Below are 19,006 nucleotides of genomic sequence, written 5' to 3' on the forward strand. Positions count from 1 at the left end.
AGACAAAAACAAATGATGAAGGCATTGCATAATGTAGTAATGCAGAAATGATTAGAACATTATGAGTTGTGATGCTGTCTGAATCTACATTACAGTACTGGACTCTTAACTTCTAATGATCAGGACTGTGCCTCAAGTATAATAGTTCAGCAAAAGAAGAAAAGGAAATAACTACTTTTTACTGCACTGCGCAACAGATTTAAGAAGCACCTTGTTGAAGTGTGGCTTTGCAGTGTACCTGGCTTAAGCAGTGAGGAGGCGGACACCACTAAGAAGACAGGTATGGCTGGTGATGGAGGAGGCCAAGGGCAGGTGCACCCAGAAAAGGGGTGGAGCCACATCATCATTGCTGGTGTGGATTGGAGTACGGTGGGCTGAGAGCCACAGATATGGAATGAATGCTATGATAAGTGGAAAGAACATGAGTAGTTATAATATACAAGTATACTTCGATATACAATACCCCTAGATGCGATATCCCGGCATAATGATGGAGGTAGAAATACTACCATACCCCGCCTAACGATGGCCAAACCCCGGTTTAACAATGAGTTTTGATTTTTTTTTACAGATTTTGATATTTTAGACTAAAACTCTGTGTTCAGGTTGATTTATAAACTGTTTTTAGACTATAATGTGTTTTAGCCATAGGTGGGGTGAACACTGTCATTTTGGGGTACAGTTTACTAAGCTTGATTTTTTCCAGACTTATATCTAATGACTTTCAGATTTTATTCGTTGGTTTTATTGAGTTATTTACAGGTGTCTGGCTTAGGTTAGCTTCTTTTACAGCTGTCAGGCCATTTAGATTGGCTTTAAACTTGATTTTGGGCTCATGTGGGTGGATTTTGGACTTGGCTGGGGGAGGAAACCCAAGGCTGAAAAATGCATCCTATTACTTTACATGATACCATGATATATGATACCCCGCCTAATGATGGGTTTTTTACCTAACCAACTGCATCGTTAAACTGGGGTATACCTGTATAAGTAAAGATACTGATAACTATTGGGCTGAGAAATTCCTTCCATGGATTTATACTAGTAACTGGTGATAAAATTTAAAATAAACATTACAGAGTCATAATTTTTCATTTTCCCCCCAATTCATTAGAAATCTGTTGTTGTTGTTGATGTTCAACCCCACTCATGACTGGCTCAGCAGACACGTCAACCAAAGGTAAGCAACAGCTTCTGTTGGGTTGTCCTGCAGTACAGTACAGTGCATAAACTGTGCAGGGATTTGGCACCCCCTTGTGGCAGACAGTACCTCACCAGAGTCAGACCAGGGCTCTTCCCATGGCAAAGTGCAAAGAAATATGAAGAAGTCTGGCTCCCAAGGCATGCAGCACCACCATGTGTAAGCTCCTCATCAGTACCTAAAAAATCTGTACATTACTGATCTGTATATGAAAAAATAAAGTACAGGACCAGTACTCAGTCACTACCTCAAGACAAAAAGCTTATAAAATGTTAAGAATTTCATTTCAGTATATCCTTGGCTTACACGATGGTGTAAGTATGTAAGTGCATTACAATGATAAAAAGGTAAAACAGGTGATCATGTCCGTTTAATTGGGAAGTGTGAATAATGTCAGTCAATAATTTCACAGTAGTCAAATCTTTAATTTACTTAACATTCCTAAATTTAACAAACATGATATCATAACTGAATATTAAGAGTTTACAAGAAATTATCATTACCAGTCTCATTATAAAGAGGAGTCTGGCATACTGGTGCTCATTAAATTATGGATCTAATGAAAAGAACAGTTCCTAAACTAATCTGAAATAAGTCATATGGATACCTACTTCTGCTGAGTTTCTTCAGTATTTTCTTGACTCGAGGTGTAAGCTGTGTAACTGTGAGATCAAGTGTGGCAGAGGATGGCAGTCCAGCTCCAAGTACTTCTGTCATAACCATCTCTGCTTCAGCATCCCAGCTGGCACCTCGCAAAACCAGCTTTTCGAGGACTAAGGAAGGATTGTCTTCGTCCTCCCCAACTCCCTTACCCTCATCATCTGCTCCCTTGGTGGCCAATGTGGTGGTGAGAGCCCTAGTCATCACTGCCACTTCTAATGCTGCTGGTCGAGACTCTCCCCAAAACTTACGTGTTACAGCTGCCCAGGTAGCTGCTGGTTCCTGCATAAGTCCAAGCCTTATGCTCAAGGGAAGCTCTTGTCTATTTACCATTTCCCATAGGAAATCTGCTCGTGCTTTTAACTTGCTTAACTTTGCCTCAGTTTTCTGCAACTCATCATCATCTTTTGCAGCATCTATATTAAATGAACTGTCTTTCATAACTTGGTTGATTGATTCTAAGTCATTTGTAACAACAAGTTTTGATGTAACTTCTTCAATAACATTCATACAGTCCTCATATTCCTGTTTCATAATGAACTGTAAAGACCCTTGGATTTTACAATTCTTTAGTTTTCTTTTCTTTAATTTAATAAACTGACTTAACCAATTTGTATCTCCAATTGATTTAGTCAACACCAGATCTTCATTTAGAGTCCTTAGAGCTATGTTTATGTCTCTGGCTTCATCTCTCTGATTCTGTAGGATGACCATGGTTGCAACACCAGTAAGGGAAACATTTTGAGCGAGGTATATATATTCCGTCTGGGTCATGTGATCTTCCATGGATGTGGATTTAGGTACTGTATAATGAGTTAAAGCTGAGACTCTACCAGGCACATTTTGTATGGCTTCCTGAGAGAGGTAGACAGTCATTAGTTGTGAGAGCACACTCTGACTCTCTTCTGTCAATGTGCCAATTAGGTAAATATTTGACAGCTGGGTGGTAAGCTCAGGAACAAGACTGGCATCTGCTGAGGTACTTCCAGTAACCAGCCTCCTTAGTATTTCTTCTGACTCCTCCCACTGAGCATCTCCAAGGGTTTGGGCTATAGGAGTGCTGTTACTTTCAAGTGTCTGTCGAGTTACAAAAGCAATGTGAAAAAGGGCAAGACTCAGTAGGCACCATTTGCTCCATTCATTTTGGTAAGCTGCAAGGCGACTTTCTCCAATCAATTCATACAGATGCTGAATAGACTCCTTGACTGTTGAAGGCAGACTAAGGTATATTTTATGGCAAACTGTCATTAAGCTAACTGGTAATTCATCATCACTGTCAAAATACATCCATATCTGAAACCTTTTGTGTGCTTCATTAACAGAGCCATCATTTAATAATCTCTTTAGGCAGTTGATGCATGAGGCAGCTTCTGTGCTCTTTTTCAGGAGAAGCCAGTACCCTTTCTGAACACACAGATTTAGTTTGATTCTAAGGCTCTCCTCCCTACCTTGACCTAGAGCTAGTACATCTACAGAATCTGGATCTGATGACAACAATGGGTGACAGAGGATCTGCATTTGCTGTAAAACATATTCTACATCTAATGGTGTAGAACTGTAGATTATGACTGGTTCTGCAGCCCTGCCTTTCCCTGCCATTGACAGGAGAGCTTTGGCTGTAGCTTCACTAACCTCCTGCTTCAATACTCGCTGCACATAAATCATGGATGCTTCATCAAGGCGATCTGGTCTCAAACAATTTATTAAGATAAGTTTGGCAATTCCTCTGATTTTTCTTTCCATTTTCTTAGGTAGCACTCCAGTCTCAGGTTGCTCAGTAATATACCACACATGCCATAGAGATTCATGAGTAATCAGATGATTTACTAACTCTTGGAATGGATCTATGGTTGATAATGCAAGGATTTGAAGCCACTGACGTTCAGTAAGCCATCGAGGTCTTGCCTCTGTAAGTGGTACTTGGTTCATCACCTCTGCCTTCTTATATGTGCATGTCTCACCTAGCAAATAAGTCTGCAGATCTCGAGGGACCATCTGCGAACCATCTTTGTATATCAGAGGGGTGTAGAGGAGGGAGCAGAACTCAGGTGTAGTGATTTCAATGTGACATTCATACCACATGGCAAGTATAAGGCCGACTGTCACTAAGGATATTGTGCTGACTTGCTCCTGGAGGTGGCTGTTAGGGACATACGGAAATGTATTAATGACTTAAATGAACTCCATGAGTGAGAATGCCAATTACAGTACTGATTTATGAAAAAACATATATATACAGTTTTTAGTGGTCTAGATATCAGAATGCCCCAGTCAGAGATGGCTTTGCACAGGTTTGATCCCTAGAATGATTGATCACGTATGTAATGCCACCAAGGGAATTTAGCTAGTCCGTCACTCTTAAATATTTGTATACTGGAACAAGGTAGCTTAGTTTCAGGCACGTACACCCTGGATGAATAATATGGGACTGGTAGATTTTTACAATGAAATGTTAAGCAAAATAATGCATACACACATACATATATCATCTAATCTTGTGTTGCCCCATGAGGAGCGTGCAAGCCCGGGACTAGGCAAGTCTGTCCTGAAATTTGAGATGAGAGTGACCAGCCTCACTCATCCCTGAGTGGCATTACATGAGCAATAAACCCCAACTGCCGCTTGGATATAAACCTACAGTATACAGGCTTAATCTGACTGGAGCACTCTAATTCCTCACTACATCACCAGGCGCCATAAGTTGGTTATATGGTTACCATCCGGCATAGTAAATGGTTTCCTGGTGTACTGGAAACCATTTGGCTTGTCACTGTGTAGAGTCACGCATAGACAGAAGGAAGAGGAAAGAATAAAGGAAAGAAAGGCAGAAGAGGAAGGAAGGAAGGAAGGAAAAAGGGAACGAAGAGAGGAAAGGGCAGTCACCTGAGAGCAACACTACATCAAGTGAGTGGATGGTGAGCACCCCACCTATCAAATACTCAACATAATTACATTGGCTGATATTAAAGTTAAAACTGCCTATTGTCAATAATTATACAATAAGTACTGAATACTACAGTGTTACTGAAGATATTAACATCACTGCCATCTTTGCTTGGCAAATGGGAGGTAGCTAATGATGATTTTGCAATGCTGCCATAATAAAAAAAAAATTATTAGGCTACATGTACAGTTAGCAGACAGCACAGAAAAAGACAGGCTTAGCTCACAAACAGTAGAACAGAATGAAGGAATAAAACCCAGATAGGATAAGTTGACTGAGAAGAGGGAGGAGTGATAACCTAGCTTGGCACTGTCAAGAAAGTACATCAGACTCTCGTTATACAATGAACTGGTATGCAATGAATCGCTTATTAAACATAAGGACCCTTTTATGATATACTACAGAATTTTCATCCATACAATGTTCGTGATTCCGTAGGAAGCCTCGCTGGCCGATATATAATCATAATTTTCATTTATACAATCGCCCTCATGCAAGTTTACAGTCATATATTTGTTCCATGATGGCATTTGTGCTTGTCACTAGTGGGTGTGTTAGTGTCAGTGATGGAACAACAGTGTGGTATTGGAGTTTAAGCAGCCAGTTAATTGCAGTGAAGAGAAACAACTATGGTACCAGTTTAGGTGAGTTGGAAACTTGCTATTAGACATTGTTGGGTGGGTGATCCTTGACTAAAAGTGTATCCCCACTGAACCCATGGTAAACTGACTCAATATACAAATAGTTTTGCGATGGATTTTTTTCAAATGCATCCTCACTATAAAACAACTGCATGCTGTATTAAACTAATATATTGTACCAGGCAGAAGAAATCATTAATACAGAACTGTATACATGAGGTGTAGAAGGCTGATATGCTGGCAGGCTCACGGGAAAAAATTAGCTACAATGACAGGCAGAAAAAAAGAAATTTACAAAAGAGAAGCTCAGCAGACATACTCACGGTGACTGATTTAGGCAGATGAGGGTACAAGAATCTGACCAAAGGGAAGGAAAATTGGCAAGAGAGGACGGAAGAATGTTAAAATGACAGGCAGAAGGAAAGGATATTAAAATGAGAACCTTCATATTCTCTGAAGAGCTATCCCACTATTCATCACCAGCTCTCTGGTGGACTTACTTACTCCTGCGAGGCTACTTCATCCTCATATACCTCTCTCACTTCCTCAGTCACTTCTTTATCCTTGTATGAATAACACTGCAAAGATATGCAGTGTTATACTATGAATCCATGATTCCCATACCAAAATAGTAGAATTATACTCTCTACAAACTTCAGGGTACAAAAGTAACCCATGATATGATTCTACATGGTGGGGGTAAGGGACCTGTGCCTTATTCCCCACCCCCCAACCATCACCACCACCACCAGCGACAACAACAACCTTATGTATGTCACTGCCTCATCATGCAACAACACAGGTGTATGGCTCAACCATATAAAGGTACTGTATTCAGATGCCAACAGAAGCTTTCTTGAAATGAATATTCAAAGTGACAAAAAAATCTGCTAAATAACAGATTTGAAATATCATCCTAATGTATTTAATATAAAACATAAAAGCTGTAGTGTGAAAATATGTGAAATGCATTCATAAAATACTTTCTTTAACACAGAGTAGCATTTCTAGATGTGAAAATTTTCACTTTATTTTTCATTAGATGGGATGCAAAAGATCTGCATGTGAAAATAAAATTATGTTTGCAAAAAATGTATGAGTGTGTAAGCACAACAAACTCTAGTAACTCACCAATATAGAGACTGCAGCATCTTAATGACAAAATTCTGTTCCAGCATTGTGCCCCAGGAGGTGACCATACTCTGTGGTGCCATTTCACCAATGATCAGGTTGCTGAAGTGGCCAATGCCCATGGTGAGTGATGGCTGCAGGCGAGGGAACCTCTCCACTATCAGGTACAAACTTGTCAGGAGTTCTGCCACCTTCCTGTATGTGTCATTACCCTCCCTGGCTGAATCCAGCACCCTCTTTAGATCATGACACTTTTTGCTGGCCTCTGCAGCCTTGGCACATGCAGCCTGAAGCATCTCCATCAGAGTGCTCTCTTCCAGTACATCATCATCAAAGCGTGACATCAGTGTTCTGATTGTTTCCTCTTGTTCAGCCAGCTGCCTCTGTCGGTCCAACAGATCACACTCACTCTTCCTAAGGGAATCAACTAAGTCAGGCTGTGAGTGGCAGGCAACTTGAGAAGTCATAACAACTGCAAGGCCTTCTTCCTGACTCTCCAGGTTTACAATATTCATTAATGTTCTAATGTTATTACTGATCTCAAAGTTTTGACTTTTCAGCAACACAATTATGTTGAAATCATCATGGACTTCCATTTCAGTGTCACCAGCCTGCAAGAAACTTTTGCCTTCATATTCATCTGACACAACTCGGTCCATTTCAAGAATCTGTAGAATGTGGACTGGAAGTGACAACTCTTCTTGTTCTATCACACAGGTCAAACCACTAGCCATTATTTTTTTCAGGTCGGTCATATGATCATGACTGTCCAAGTCAATTATAGCAGAATTTTTCTTACTTAGAATCCACTTTTCTAAGAAACAATGTGGGTCAATAATCAACTGAGGAATACTGGAATTACATATGATGGCAGCATTTTCTAGGGAATACACATCAAGAGGTAAACCTTCACTATGCCATTCAACTCGTGCCTCCAGTGGAGCTAAAACATCCAGGATATTCTGCTCCTCTGTGTAAAATATACATAATTCATCCATTTTTTCTTTCCATTTCTTAATAATATCAAATCGGTGTGAGTAAGTAAAGCTTCCAATGTAAGTGACATAGGCTGCAGATAATACTGCATCACCAAATATGTTCCTGAGCTTGACACTGCACTGGGACAAAGCCTCCTCCCAGTGTATTTTGTCCTGCCCTAATTGGCTCATCACCTTCTGAGCCAGTTGTATTCGGCCCTCAAGAACCTTCATTTCCTCCTCAGCTGCCTCTAAATGTTGTTCTTTTTCCTTTAGTTGTGCCATGAGAATCTGGTGCTCCATGCTGAACTTGGTCAAGTCCTCCTCATACTTCCTAATGGCTTCTTCAGTGGCTTCAATGTCCCTTGCAATGATATCTGCCTGTACTTTCAGTGGGTGGTAGTCCTTATAGACACGTACATATTTTTCAAAGGTATACAACCATCTCAGAAAAGTTGCTGTGGTTTCTGAATCTCCAGTGACTTTATCTATATTCATATCATCCATTTTTAATAAGGACTGTATTCTAGAAAGAACCTTTTCATTTGTATTTTCTACTGGAAGCTTTCTGATTGCAGATATAAAATTTAGACCATTTGCCATTTGCTTTTTGGCCTCATTCCATGAAGGGTCAACTTCAAGTGCAGTAAGAACTGCATTAAATACCAGTTCTACACTCTGTGGAGGCCTACTAAGACCTTTTAGCTTTTCAAATTCTGCTTTTGTAATTCTGTCCAGCTTGCGATGTATAGCTTTCATTTCCAACTTGGGTGCAGTTAAGTCCCTACTAATAAGCTCCTGTATCCTTGCAGATTCATCTTTCTGACGCTGAAGCAGAGCAGCATTCTTGGTAAGGTCCTGTTCCAGTCGACCCTGTTCTGACTTAATATTCCTCATCTTCAAGACAACACCACCACATGACTGCTGGATATAGGTAACTTGTGCACGTTGCTCTTCCAACTGGTTAGACAGTTCCATTACTCGTTTTTGAGTATTTTCAAATTTGATAATACTTGTACTCAGTCTTTCTTGCTCTTGGATGATGCTGTCATGTAACTTGTTAAATAATCTTAGGTACATTGTTAAAAATGTTAAAAACCTTGATGAAGGATGTGAGTCAATACTGGTGTGAACATAGGACATTATTTCAGCTACTGACTGCACTTTAACATCGGAAAAATATTGACCTATTTTCTCTGAAAGTATTTGGCAAGCAATTTCTTGCAAATCTCTTGAATGCCAATTCTGAAAGCTGTCAACATTGTAAAAGCATGATATAGATGGAATGTACTTCAGAGCTTCATGGGCTTCTTCAAGTGATGGGACAGAAAGCAATGTCTTCATACTAGTTAGAGTATCATTTGCATGTTCTGAATACTGTTGTTCAATCAACAAATTGTTAAGATTTTTCAAATATCTCACATCTTCCAATACATTCCAGTCAATAATACAGAGAACTTTAATGCCCTTCTTCAGATCTTTGATGATTCTGTCACACTTGCTTGTTTCATCCCCTGTGCCCATGAAGAAGTATGTAGTGTAGCCAGCAAGGAAGGATGCTAAATGAGCACAAGTTTTTTTCCCACATCCTTCAGGCCCAACCAACAAAATATGGCCTCCAATGCTCCAAAGGGCTCTAGAAGTTGTCTTATCTGTATCTATACCCTGTTTGACTGGACTTCCAAGTAGCCTCAGTAATCGAGCTGTATGGTGAATGAAACTATCATAAACAGCTAATGTACAGTTCTTACCAAACAGGGTTTGGCCTGCATTTTTCAGGATCTGACCGAGCGTGTTTATATTTGTATCTGCATATAAGCTTTCTTCACTTCCCAGGCGAGTAAGCAAAAACTGGCTCGGGTATGTGCATATACTGTCCAGAGTAAGGCACAAATATTCAGACAGCACTTCATTCATGAGCTCATCAAAGGCTGGCTGAGAGATAACGCCCAAATCATAAAACACTCTGTAACATTCATGGGTTAAATGTCTCAAAAAATTGTCTCTATCTTGGGTTTCCTCATCCCCTAATTGAAGGCCTTTCAGAAGGGATAAAATTTGTCTTGGATGATGGATGAGGGCAAGGTGATCTCCACAACTGACATGACTCCTCAGCCCCATGCACTTGAAAAGATATATCATTCCCTCAGCTAATACTGTTTTCAAACATTTAACTTCTTGATCAAAATGGCCCAGTGCTTTGTCAAACAGGTTACTGAAAATACCCTCTAATTCTTTAGCTTCAAAATCAGGCAAAGTCAGTGTATGGAAAGACTCCATCCAATGAGAATCAATGTGTTTATTTATCTCCTGTGTTTTTTCTTGGCCAAAATAGCATTCTTTCCTCTGAAAAGTAAACATATAGCACAATTTAGGAAGCTTAAGAAAGGCCCTTGATTTGTGACTATATAAGCTCTCTTGATTTGTTGTATATTTCACTGTGGCCAGGACCTCATGAAGGTGTCTTTTTCCTTCACTGCAATGAAGATCATCAATAAGTAAATGCAAGTTTGACCTTCTACATGCAAGAAGAGTCTTTCCTTGTTTCATGAGGCTGTTTTCAATCATGCTCTGAATATCAGTGGGTCCAGTACATGCAGTATAGCTCAACACTATCACTTCTCTCGTTTCATCATGAAACTGCCTCAAAATGTTGAGCAAGGTTGTTTTTCCTGAACCAGGAGCTCCTGTTAATAAGACTGGAATACCCTGACTCATCAGCATTCGTGCCATTTTTGAAAACTTCACTATTCGATTTGTTGGAACAATATCAGAATTTATTACAGGTGAGCGAATCTGAAGTTTCTCTAAATCATTTGCAAGCCTGCTCCAGGGAGCAAACTGTCCAGTGCATGGGTCAATGTAGTGGTCATAGATACCACCTTCAGGCATGTCCTCAATCATCCGGGTTACCACCTGTTCAAATTCAGCTCTCTCCTTTGTGGTCAGGTTGGCTCCAAATGACCAAGCAACACTGAATATGAATGCTGGAGTCAGTTTTGCAACACATTCTTCTACTTCAGTCTTTGCTAACCCAGCCTCAAGTAAAGATTTCATGATAGCTACAAAAGCTTTTGCTTTCATGATCATGCAAGGTTTTGCAACAACCTCAGGGTCCATGATGCTGATGAAACTTGGCAGATTTTTCTTTATCAAGGTCTGAATGGCACGGGAAATACGTTGGTTTTTTATGGTAGTCCTCCAACTTTGAATAATATCTTCCCAAAGTTGGGGTTGAGCTGGGAAATATACTGGGTAACAGTAGGTTAAATGTGCTGGGGAGAGATGACCAACATCTCCAGACACTTCCAAAAATATTTTCATATTACTAGGAAGGTGCAGAGCCTGTCGCCAACCATAGAGAAAGTTGTTTTTGCTAAAATGGATGTGAGAAAAGAAGCTCTCAAGCCAATTATGTTCATGAGGACCTTCCAGCACAATCCAGTTTTCAGAAGCTGGAGATCTATGGAGCTTGCATATCATATATGGCAGATAGCCTTCAGTTCCTTTACTCATTAAATCTTCTTTAGGACCATAAAGGGACTCTTCCTCCATGATAAGAGGATTTAATATTTCGTGTCTAATGGACTTGAAGTTTGCATTTCCATTTTCATAAAGCTTATTGTATGAACTGTACAGCAGCTGAAGAGCAGTTGATTTACCAGATCCAGATTTACCGAATAAAATTATAATTCTATTTCTAGGGATAGCCTCATGTAGCTGAAGAATTTTTTCCATTTTGTCTTCTTTCATAATGAAATTATTTTCATTTATTTCAGCAGTCAGTGCTTCATTCAGCAGCTCATTGGAGGGAGGAACAGCCTCAAAGTCTGGGAAAAGACTAGCAAATACCTCCTTGAACACATGCAGTTCATTTTCTCCTAGCTGAGGAAGGAAGTACTCGCGGATAGCAAGTGGCACTGCATCAACCTCATCAGTGTCAGGCTGCCTCTTCAGAATGTCCCTTGTCAGTGAAGTGAGGGTAGAGGCAGCACGAAGGCCAAGGTGACAAAGATGGCGGTTGGGTAAAGCTGATGCCAGGCTGACTATGGCATCACTTAGCTTCTGAGACACACTCCGGCTCTCCTTCAATCCCTCACTCAATAGCATGCATTCCACTATTATCTGAAAAAATTATACACAGTATATATATATATAGATAGATAGATAGATAGATATAGATAGATAGATAGATAGGTAGACAGACATATGTATACATACATATATATGGTATGTCTATCTATTTATCTGTCTCTGTCTCTCTCTCTGTCTCTCTCTCTCTCTATATATATATATATGAAATTAAATGAAGCTTCACTGCAATGATAAAAATCTAACTTTTGATGCTTAATCAAAGAATATAATGCAAAATATCATATACATGAATATCAAGAAGAACAGTACTGTGCTTTAATGTAATAAAATTCGCATAAATAATCTATTTTCATTAAAATTTTTATACGGAAATTCCAATTTTTCACTCCCATAATCATTCATCACCTACTGTAATTAAGAACAAAAATATGCTTCTTGACTGTCATACATAGTAAAATATGGTGGTAGTTAGAACACCACCTGTATCTATCTATAGCCAATAGCCTCAATCCCAGAAGGAGTGGCCAAAAATTCATGATTTCCATGTCCTGTCATGCATCATCAGGATGCTCTCTCTCCAAGTCATGGCTCACTCACTCATATGCCTCTCCATCCCATCCCTCCATCTCATTCTCAGTCTCACACTTCCCCTCCCTGTCCCCTCCAACTCACATAACCTTAGGTGACTCAACACTGAGTGACAAACAAAACAGTGTTCTGAAAACCAGGAAAACATTTACTATATTCAAACGTAACCATATAACCAAACCCACCTGCTTCCTGTGTGTCTTGACAGAGATAAAGTGTGGTTAGCTGAGTGTTCATGACCTGCCCTGACCTGTATAATATCAAATTATAAAAAGAAAACCTAACCTTTCTGAAAATCATGAAGAAATACTGTGACTCCACGACACTTGTTAAAAGTACTGCAAATTAAAGTGCTCCTGGCAGCATGCAAAACTAAAAAGGCAAGCCTCAGTGGTCATATGGCAGAAGACTTAGGTCAGAGAAGGCCATGTTTTAATGTGCTAACATTCAAATTCAAGAAGTGTTTCAAGGATTTACTACCATGTATTTGCAGGGACACAGTGTGGTTTCATACAGCCTGGGATTGTTTGCCTGAAAGGAAGCTGGCAAGCCAATTCTTGTCACTGTCTTACATCACTATGTTAAGGATTCTATTGATCAGGATATTATTCAGTACTGTGTCAAAACCTTCGTTTGTACCTACTATTGGTAGTGTGGTTCTTTATGGGGACTGGTTTCTACTGAAGCCAACTATTAGAAATTGAGTAAGATTAGCAAAGTGTGTCGTGGTCAAGTGTTTAGGTGAAAATCTGTACCAAGATTTGGAAAAATGGATGGGAAGAAGGGAATGGGGTCTAAAATTTTATGGATATGTTTCAACAACATATCAATAGCTGTACTAGCTGTTACAAGTACTGTCTGGATATATGAATCAATTTCTCACTTAAATTTCTCAATAACAAAGGCTTATGGCCAGTGCTTACAGTACTCTTTAAACAGTATAATTTCCATAAAGAATAACAAATTATGACTGAAATATAAGAACATATGAAAGTGAATTAGTATTTATTCTTAAGAATATTGAAAAGGATATCAGTACACTGTACTAATCTGTCCATCTATCTACTGCCAGATACCTTAATCCCATATGGGGTGGTCACTAGCAAATCGCCTCCACATTGCTCTGTCCCCCATCATTTCACTGTCCTCCTCCCAGCTCACACCCCCCTCCCTCATATACCTCTCCACTCCATCCCTCCATCTCATCCTTGGCCTCCTCCTCCCTCTCTCCCCATCCACCTCACTCACATACACTCACCTCGTCAGTCTCTCACTCTCCATCCTCTCCACATGGCCAAACCACCTCAATGTGTTTCTCCTAACGCTTCCTATCACGTCCACATCCACACCACAACACTCCTTCACCTCCTCATTTGTCAGTCTGTGTCTCCATGTGACTCCGCATGCTCCTCTCAAATAACTCATTTCCACTGCTCTCACTCTTGACTTGTGTCCCTTCAACAAGGTCCAAGCTTCACTTCCATACGTCAGAGTTGGTATCACAATACTATCATGTAGTAACTTTTTCACTTCCATGCTCACTTCCCTGTTTCTTACCACTGCTTTCAAGGAACTAGCAACCTTTCTTCCATGTTGTACTAATCATGCATATAAATCAGAATAATTACTATTCTTGATGGTAGGTGGGGTCACTCACCATCCACTCACTTGATGTAGTGCTGCTCTCGGGTGACTGCCCTTTCCTCTCTTCCTTCCTTCTTTCTTTCTTTCTTTCCTTCCTCTTCTGTCTTTCTTTCCTTCATTCTTTTCTCTTCCTTCTGTCTATGGGTGACTCTACATTGAGTGACAAGCCAAATGGTGTCCTGTACACCAGGAAACCATTTACTATGCTGAGTGGTAACCATATAACCAAGTTATGGCACCTGGTGGTTTAGTGGGTAATTAAGGCACTCCAACTGGATTGAGCCCGTGTAGGTTTATATCCAAGGGGTCGTTGGGGTATACTGCTCACGTAATGCCACTCAGGGATGAGTGAGGCTGGTCACTCTCATCTTAAATGTCATAACCGACATGCCTAGCCCCAGGCTCCTACGCTCCTCGTTGGGGAACACAGGATTAGATGACGTTTGTTTGTATGTATGTATGTATTCCATCCATCCATTTCCAATCGTACGTCACCCCATGAGCAGCGTAGGAGCCCGGGGCTAAGCAAGTTGCTCCTGACATTTAAGATGAAAATGACCAGCCTCACTCATCCCTGAGTGGCATTACGTGAGCAGTAAACTCCAACCATCCCTTGGATTTAAACCTACACAGGCTCAATCCGATTGGAGCGCCTTAAGTACCTACTAAACCACCAGGCGCCATAATCTGGTTACATGGTTACCATCCAGAGTAGTAAATGGTTTCCTGGTGTACAGGACACCATTTGGCTTGTCACTCAATGTAGAGTCACCAACAGGCAGAAGGAGGAGGAAAGAATGAAGGAAAGAAAGACATAAGAGGGAGTATAAAGTCACCCGTAGGCAGAAGGATGAGCAAAGAATGAAGGAAAGAAAGACAGAAGAGGACGGAAGGAAAGAAGGATGGAGGAAAGGAAAGGGCAGACACCTGAATGCAGTACTACATCAAGTGAGTGGATGGTGAGTACCCCCACCTACCACTATGTATTTATTATTATTCTACCTTAGCCTAGCAGATCTCTACATGACATGAAAGTAGACATTTACTTCAAGAAACTGAACGAGAATCCAGTCATTAGTTTCATGACTTCAATTTCAGTATGAATATCCTAATTATCTCTTCAGAAGATAGGCACCCCTTAGTAAGGAATCCCCATTGCACATAACAGTAAAATGTAACAGTGAAATATATGGGCAACACTAACTTGGAGTTCTGGGTAAAACAACACAACAGGTTTGCACTGCTGCTTAAGGATATCCATGGCAGGGCGTGAGGCGGGATGACTTGGATCCATCTCAAGGAATACTGCTGCTAGAGGTGATAATGTCACCCTCACTCCCTCCAGCATGGTAGTAGGAGGAATCTGCAGCTTACTGCTCCTACCTCCACCAACTTTGGTTGCTGTTGCTGTCAATGTGCACTGGCCAGCCTGAAGAACCCTCAAGATATCTCCTAGGACAGGCACCACATCCAGGTCTAGAGAGTGTGCAGCCTCCAGCAGCAGCCAGCTGTGGGACTGACTACTACCCAGAATAGTGTGACTTAGGTAGGTGGAAGTTACGAAAGCACTGCAGGGAACAATCACCAAGTGACGGCCTAAGAGATGAGCCATAGTTTTAACAGTTTCAGTCTTCCCCCATCCAGAGTTTCCAAGTAAGCCAACAGCCACACCTTGACTAATAACTCTTGCTATATTATGAAATGAGTGAAAGGTCCTGGGAGTAACTACAGCAGGAGTCCACAGTCCCTGATACTCCCAAGAATACATTAAATCATACTCATCAATCTGTAGTAACATATTGTCTGTGTCTTTCTCCCAAGCATAACGCAAGGGTATTTCAGTCTCACTTGTCAAGCCTTTCTTACTTTCTGAGGCAGAATACAAGAAATCTCTCATCTGCAATACTGTGAGATAAAACAGTCTCATCTTCTCACGGATGATCTTTGGCAAGCTTCCTTGAAGGCAACCATCAAGTCTCATAAAGGAGTCTTTCACTTTTCTCTTGTAGGCTTGCAGCTGATCCCCATTTATTTGACCTTTGCACTTGGTTAGAGCACGACTAATTTCCATCGTCCAGTGCATATAAAAGGCTATAACACTAATTTGAAGTGGCCACAGTTTTATGATATCATCTACTTTCATCACAACAGATTTCATGCTGTTTCGACACTGCTTCACATAATCTTTCAGTGTTGCTTCTATACTTGCAGTGAGACATTTAAGCCATGAGTCAAATGATCCTACAATAGGAATATATGAATTCAGTTCTAAAAACTCTCCCTCCTCTGAAAAGACACCAATAATTTCCATTCCACCAATCTGACTGTTCTTTTCTTGTTTTATTTTTGATATATTTGTGAAAAGCTTTGGGAGGAATGGTTTAGCATACTCTCCATCACACACAGTAGATATGGCAGCAACAAGATCATCATCAGACAAAAACCAGAATCGGGAATACTGCTCTTTCCGGTCTTGCAAGTATGATGTTATGTGCCGGCCAATTTTTGTAAACTCCTCAGACATTGTTGTCACTTCCTGCTGTAGATCTTCTTGGATTGCCACAGCTTGGAGGAAGGGCTTGGCTGTCATTTCCACAGACAGTTGGTGCCACCTTTCATTCAATGAGTCAAATATTGTGGTAGCCTCAATCAGATGGAATCTAACATCAGCCACATGGAAGAATGGTTCCCACATACCCCAGGTCCTCTGCAATTCCTCTACATTCTCTAAAAATTTTAGCATGGAGGTGAGGGTAGACACGATACCCTGAATGTCTGCTGTGTATGGCTGAGCATGGTGTGAGGCTGACAGAATCTGCAGCCTCATGTTCAGCTCCATAATGGCTGAGTTGGTGTCAAATGTAGATTCAATAATTGACACATCCATTGAAGGAATTGACTTGAGATTAAGTGGAATCTGGGCAGCAAGTTTTTCTATGTCCTTAATTTCACTGACAATTTTAGCTTCCTCTGCTGAGTCTACTAATATGGTGGACATTTCCTTCTTGTAGGATGTTAAATTTAACTTCTGCAGGAAACCAAGAGTAAATTCCTTTGAATCTTTATCAAATTCAGTTTTGACAAGAGATTTTATCTGATGCCAATGATGATCTTTAAGATTGGCATTTTGTAAATTTAGTGTCAGAGGTACTAAGAGTTTACACAGTTCTATCATAGTTATTATTTCTTCCTTCAGCTCCCAATCAGCTTCTCCAACAGCCGGTATATCATCTATGTTATCACCATCAGTGGCTGCAAAAGGCAGTATCATTCGGATTTTTTGGCCATATGAAGAAAGTGATTCCTGCAAGGCCACAACACTGACCTCCCATACAAGTGAGGCAGCCCAGGATTCCCAAGTTGTTTGCCATTCTGATAACAGTGACCACATCTGCTCTGCCGATAGGAGGTCATGCTGAAAGGATGGCAGCTCTGGGAAGTCAATTGCTGGGAGTGATAAAAGGCTCAGAGTATCATTGATATTCAACTTTGCCTTAATATCTGTCATCATATCTTTTAAGCATTGAATGTTTTCATTTGCCTCTGCAAACGTTTTGTCATATCTTGTTGGCAACAACTGCCTAAACTGCAGTTTAAACGTCTCTACTTCTTCCATCACAATTTCAGAGCGGTCTCCATAGGTTTTCCTAAAGTTATCAAGAGCAGAGTTCAGTTCAAGCAATTTATTTGTTATTAGTGTTTCAACACCATCCCATTCAGCTTCAAGCTGAGTTAGAAGTGTATCTGATGTTGAAGGAATTTTGTACCCATACTTTTTCAGTACTTCAAACTGCTCTCGTACAGGTTTAAATTCATCCCTGTATACTATCAGTTGTTCCCTGGCTGAATTGCATTCTTCAACAGATGAGAGAAGGGAGGAAATGTCTTTTGGATCACTCTTTAGTAAAGACCTTGACTCTCTGCTGTAAGTGTACAATGATTCTAGTTTGCTGGAAGCTATTTTGAAAAGATTTTTTTCAAATTCAGATATCCAAGATCTACAGAGAGAAATAAGTTGCCCTTTTAATATTTCACAGTCAATAAAGAATGTTCCCACCTTCATATGGTCATCAGTATTCTCAATTTCCTTCAGTTTTTTCTCAAACGTCATGATGTCCGTTTCAAACACATAAACAGATTTTGCCCTTTTAAGATAATGGTCAAAGAATTCCACTTTGTTCACCTCCCAAAGGTCACGGTATACCTGCCATTCTTCCAGTTTCACTTTCAGATCATTTACTTGCATCTGAAACTCCCTTGTCAACTTTGTTTGTAGCTTTGTGCAGATGTCATCTTCTAGGAGTGGTAGGTGTTCATGTGCTTTTGCCTTTTCAACTGAAAACTTTCTTAACAAACATGGTATCTTCCCCAAGCTTTCTGAGAACTGTGCTTGTAATGAAGTAACAATTTTCAACACACGATTTACAGATGGTTTGCACAAAATCCTCTCTTTCATAAGACTTACTGAGATGTCAAATACAGGAGCAAGTTGCTCAGTGGGGCAACTTCGTGAACCCATCAACATTCCTTCAAATGAGAGAAGGGACTTCCTCAATATTTCTCTTTGGCAATCAAGGAACAGATTATCAATTCTCTGAACATATGCCAGCCATGCTTGCACTGATTTGATATTTGTCTTATTGATAAGTGATCTGAAAAGGGCATCAAGAATTTCTTCCATATGAAGGAACTGTTTCCTCACAGTTTCAGTAGTTTCTTTGAGTTGCTTTTTGAGGTCTTCCTGAAATGTATCATCTTCATAAACATTCTCATCATCTGCTACATAAAGCATCATTTCCTTTGCTGACAAGAGAACAGAATTAAGGTTCTGATTGACAGTGAGATAGTGAGTAACTTGTTCCTGCACAGCCTTCACAACGGCACTGCATCGAGCCAGCAGCACCCCCACCTGCTGTCGCTGCATCCAGGTTATCGAGGTGATACCGGGGTAAAAGGTTTTTACTGTTGTCTGAATCTGGGTTTCAAACAACTGAGCTTCATCACGAGACATCCTTGTCATGAATGTGTTGAAACCATCAGCACATTCACATACCTGGGGGAGCATAAAAAGAAAAATGTTTGATTAAAGAAACAACAAGTGTTTTTATGAAGACTAAGATATAGT

At 40.3% G+C, this 19,006-nt stretch overlaps 1 protein-coding gene across 1 annotated transcript in view; it reads right to left on the minus strand.

The window, feature by feature from the left end:
- Positions 1-200: 200 nt before the first annotated feature.
- The window catches only part of LOC145400372 (dynein axonemal heavy chain 2-like), a 38,544-nt gene continuing 19,738 nt past the window's right edge, over positions 201-19,006 (minus strand). Inside the window, exons 6-9 of the mRNA XM_080272878.1 lie at positions 15,086-18,934; positions 6,578-11,679; positions 1,813-4,001; positions 201-374 (exon numbers count right to left, since the gene is read on the minus strand). Of these exons, the coding sequence (XP_080129004.1) occupies positions 244-374; positions 1,813-4,001; positions 6,578-11,679; positions 15,086-18,934 (11,271 nt within the window). The 3' untranslated portion in view covers positions 201-243. The remainder of the gene's footprint in view (positions 375-1,812; positions 4,002-6,577; positions 11,680-15,085; positions 18,935-19,006) is intronic.

Source organism: Coenobita brevimanus, chromosome 52 (genome assembly GCF_032717465.1).
Source record: "Coenobita brevimanus isolate Jiangsu-jjx chromosome 52, ASM3271746v2, whole genome shotgun sequence".
Taxonomy (NCBI): Eukaryota; Metazoa; Arthropoda; class Malacostraca; order Decapoda; family Coenobitidae; genus Coenobita; species Coenobita brevimanus.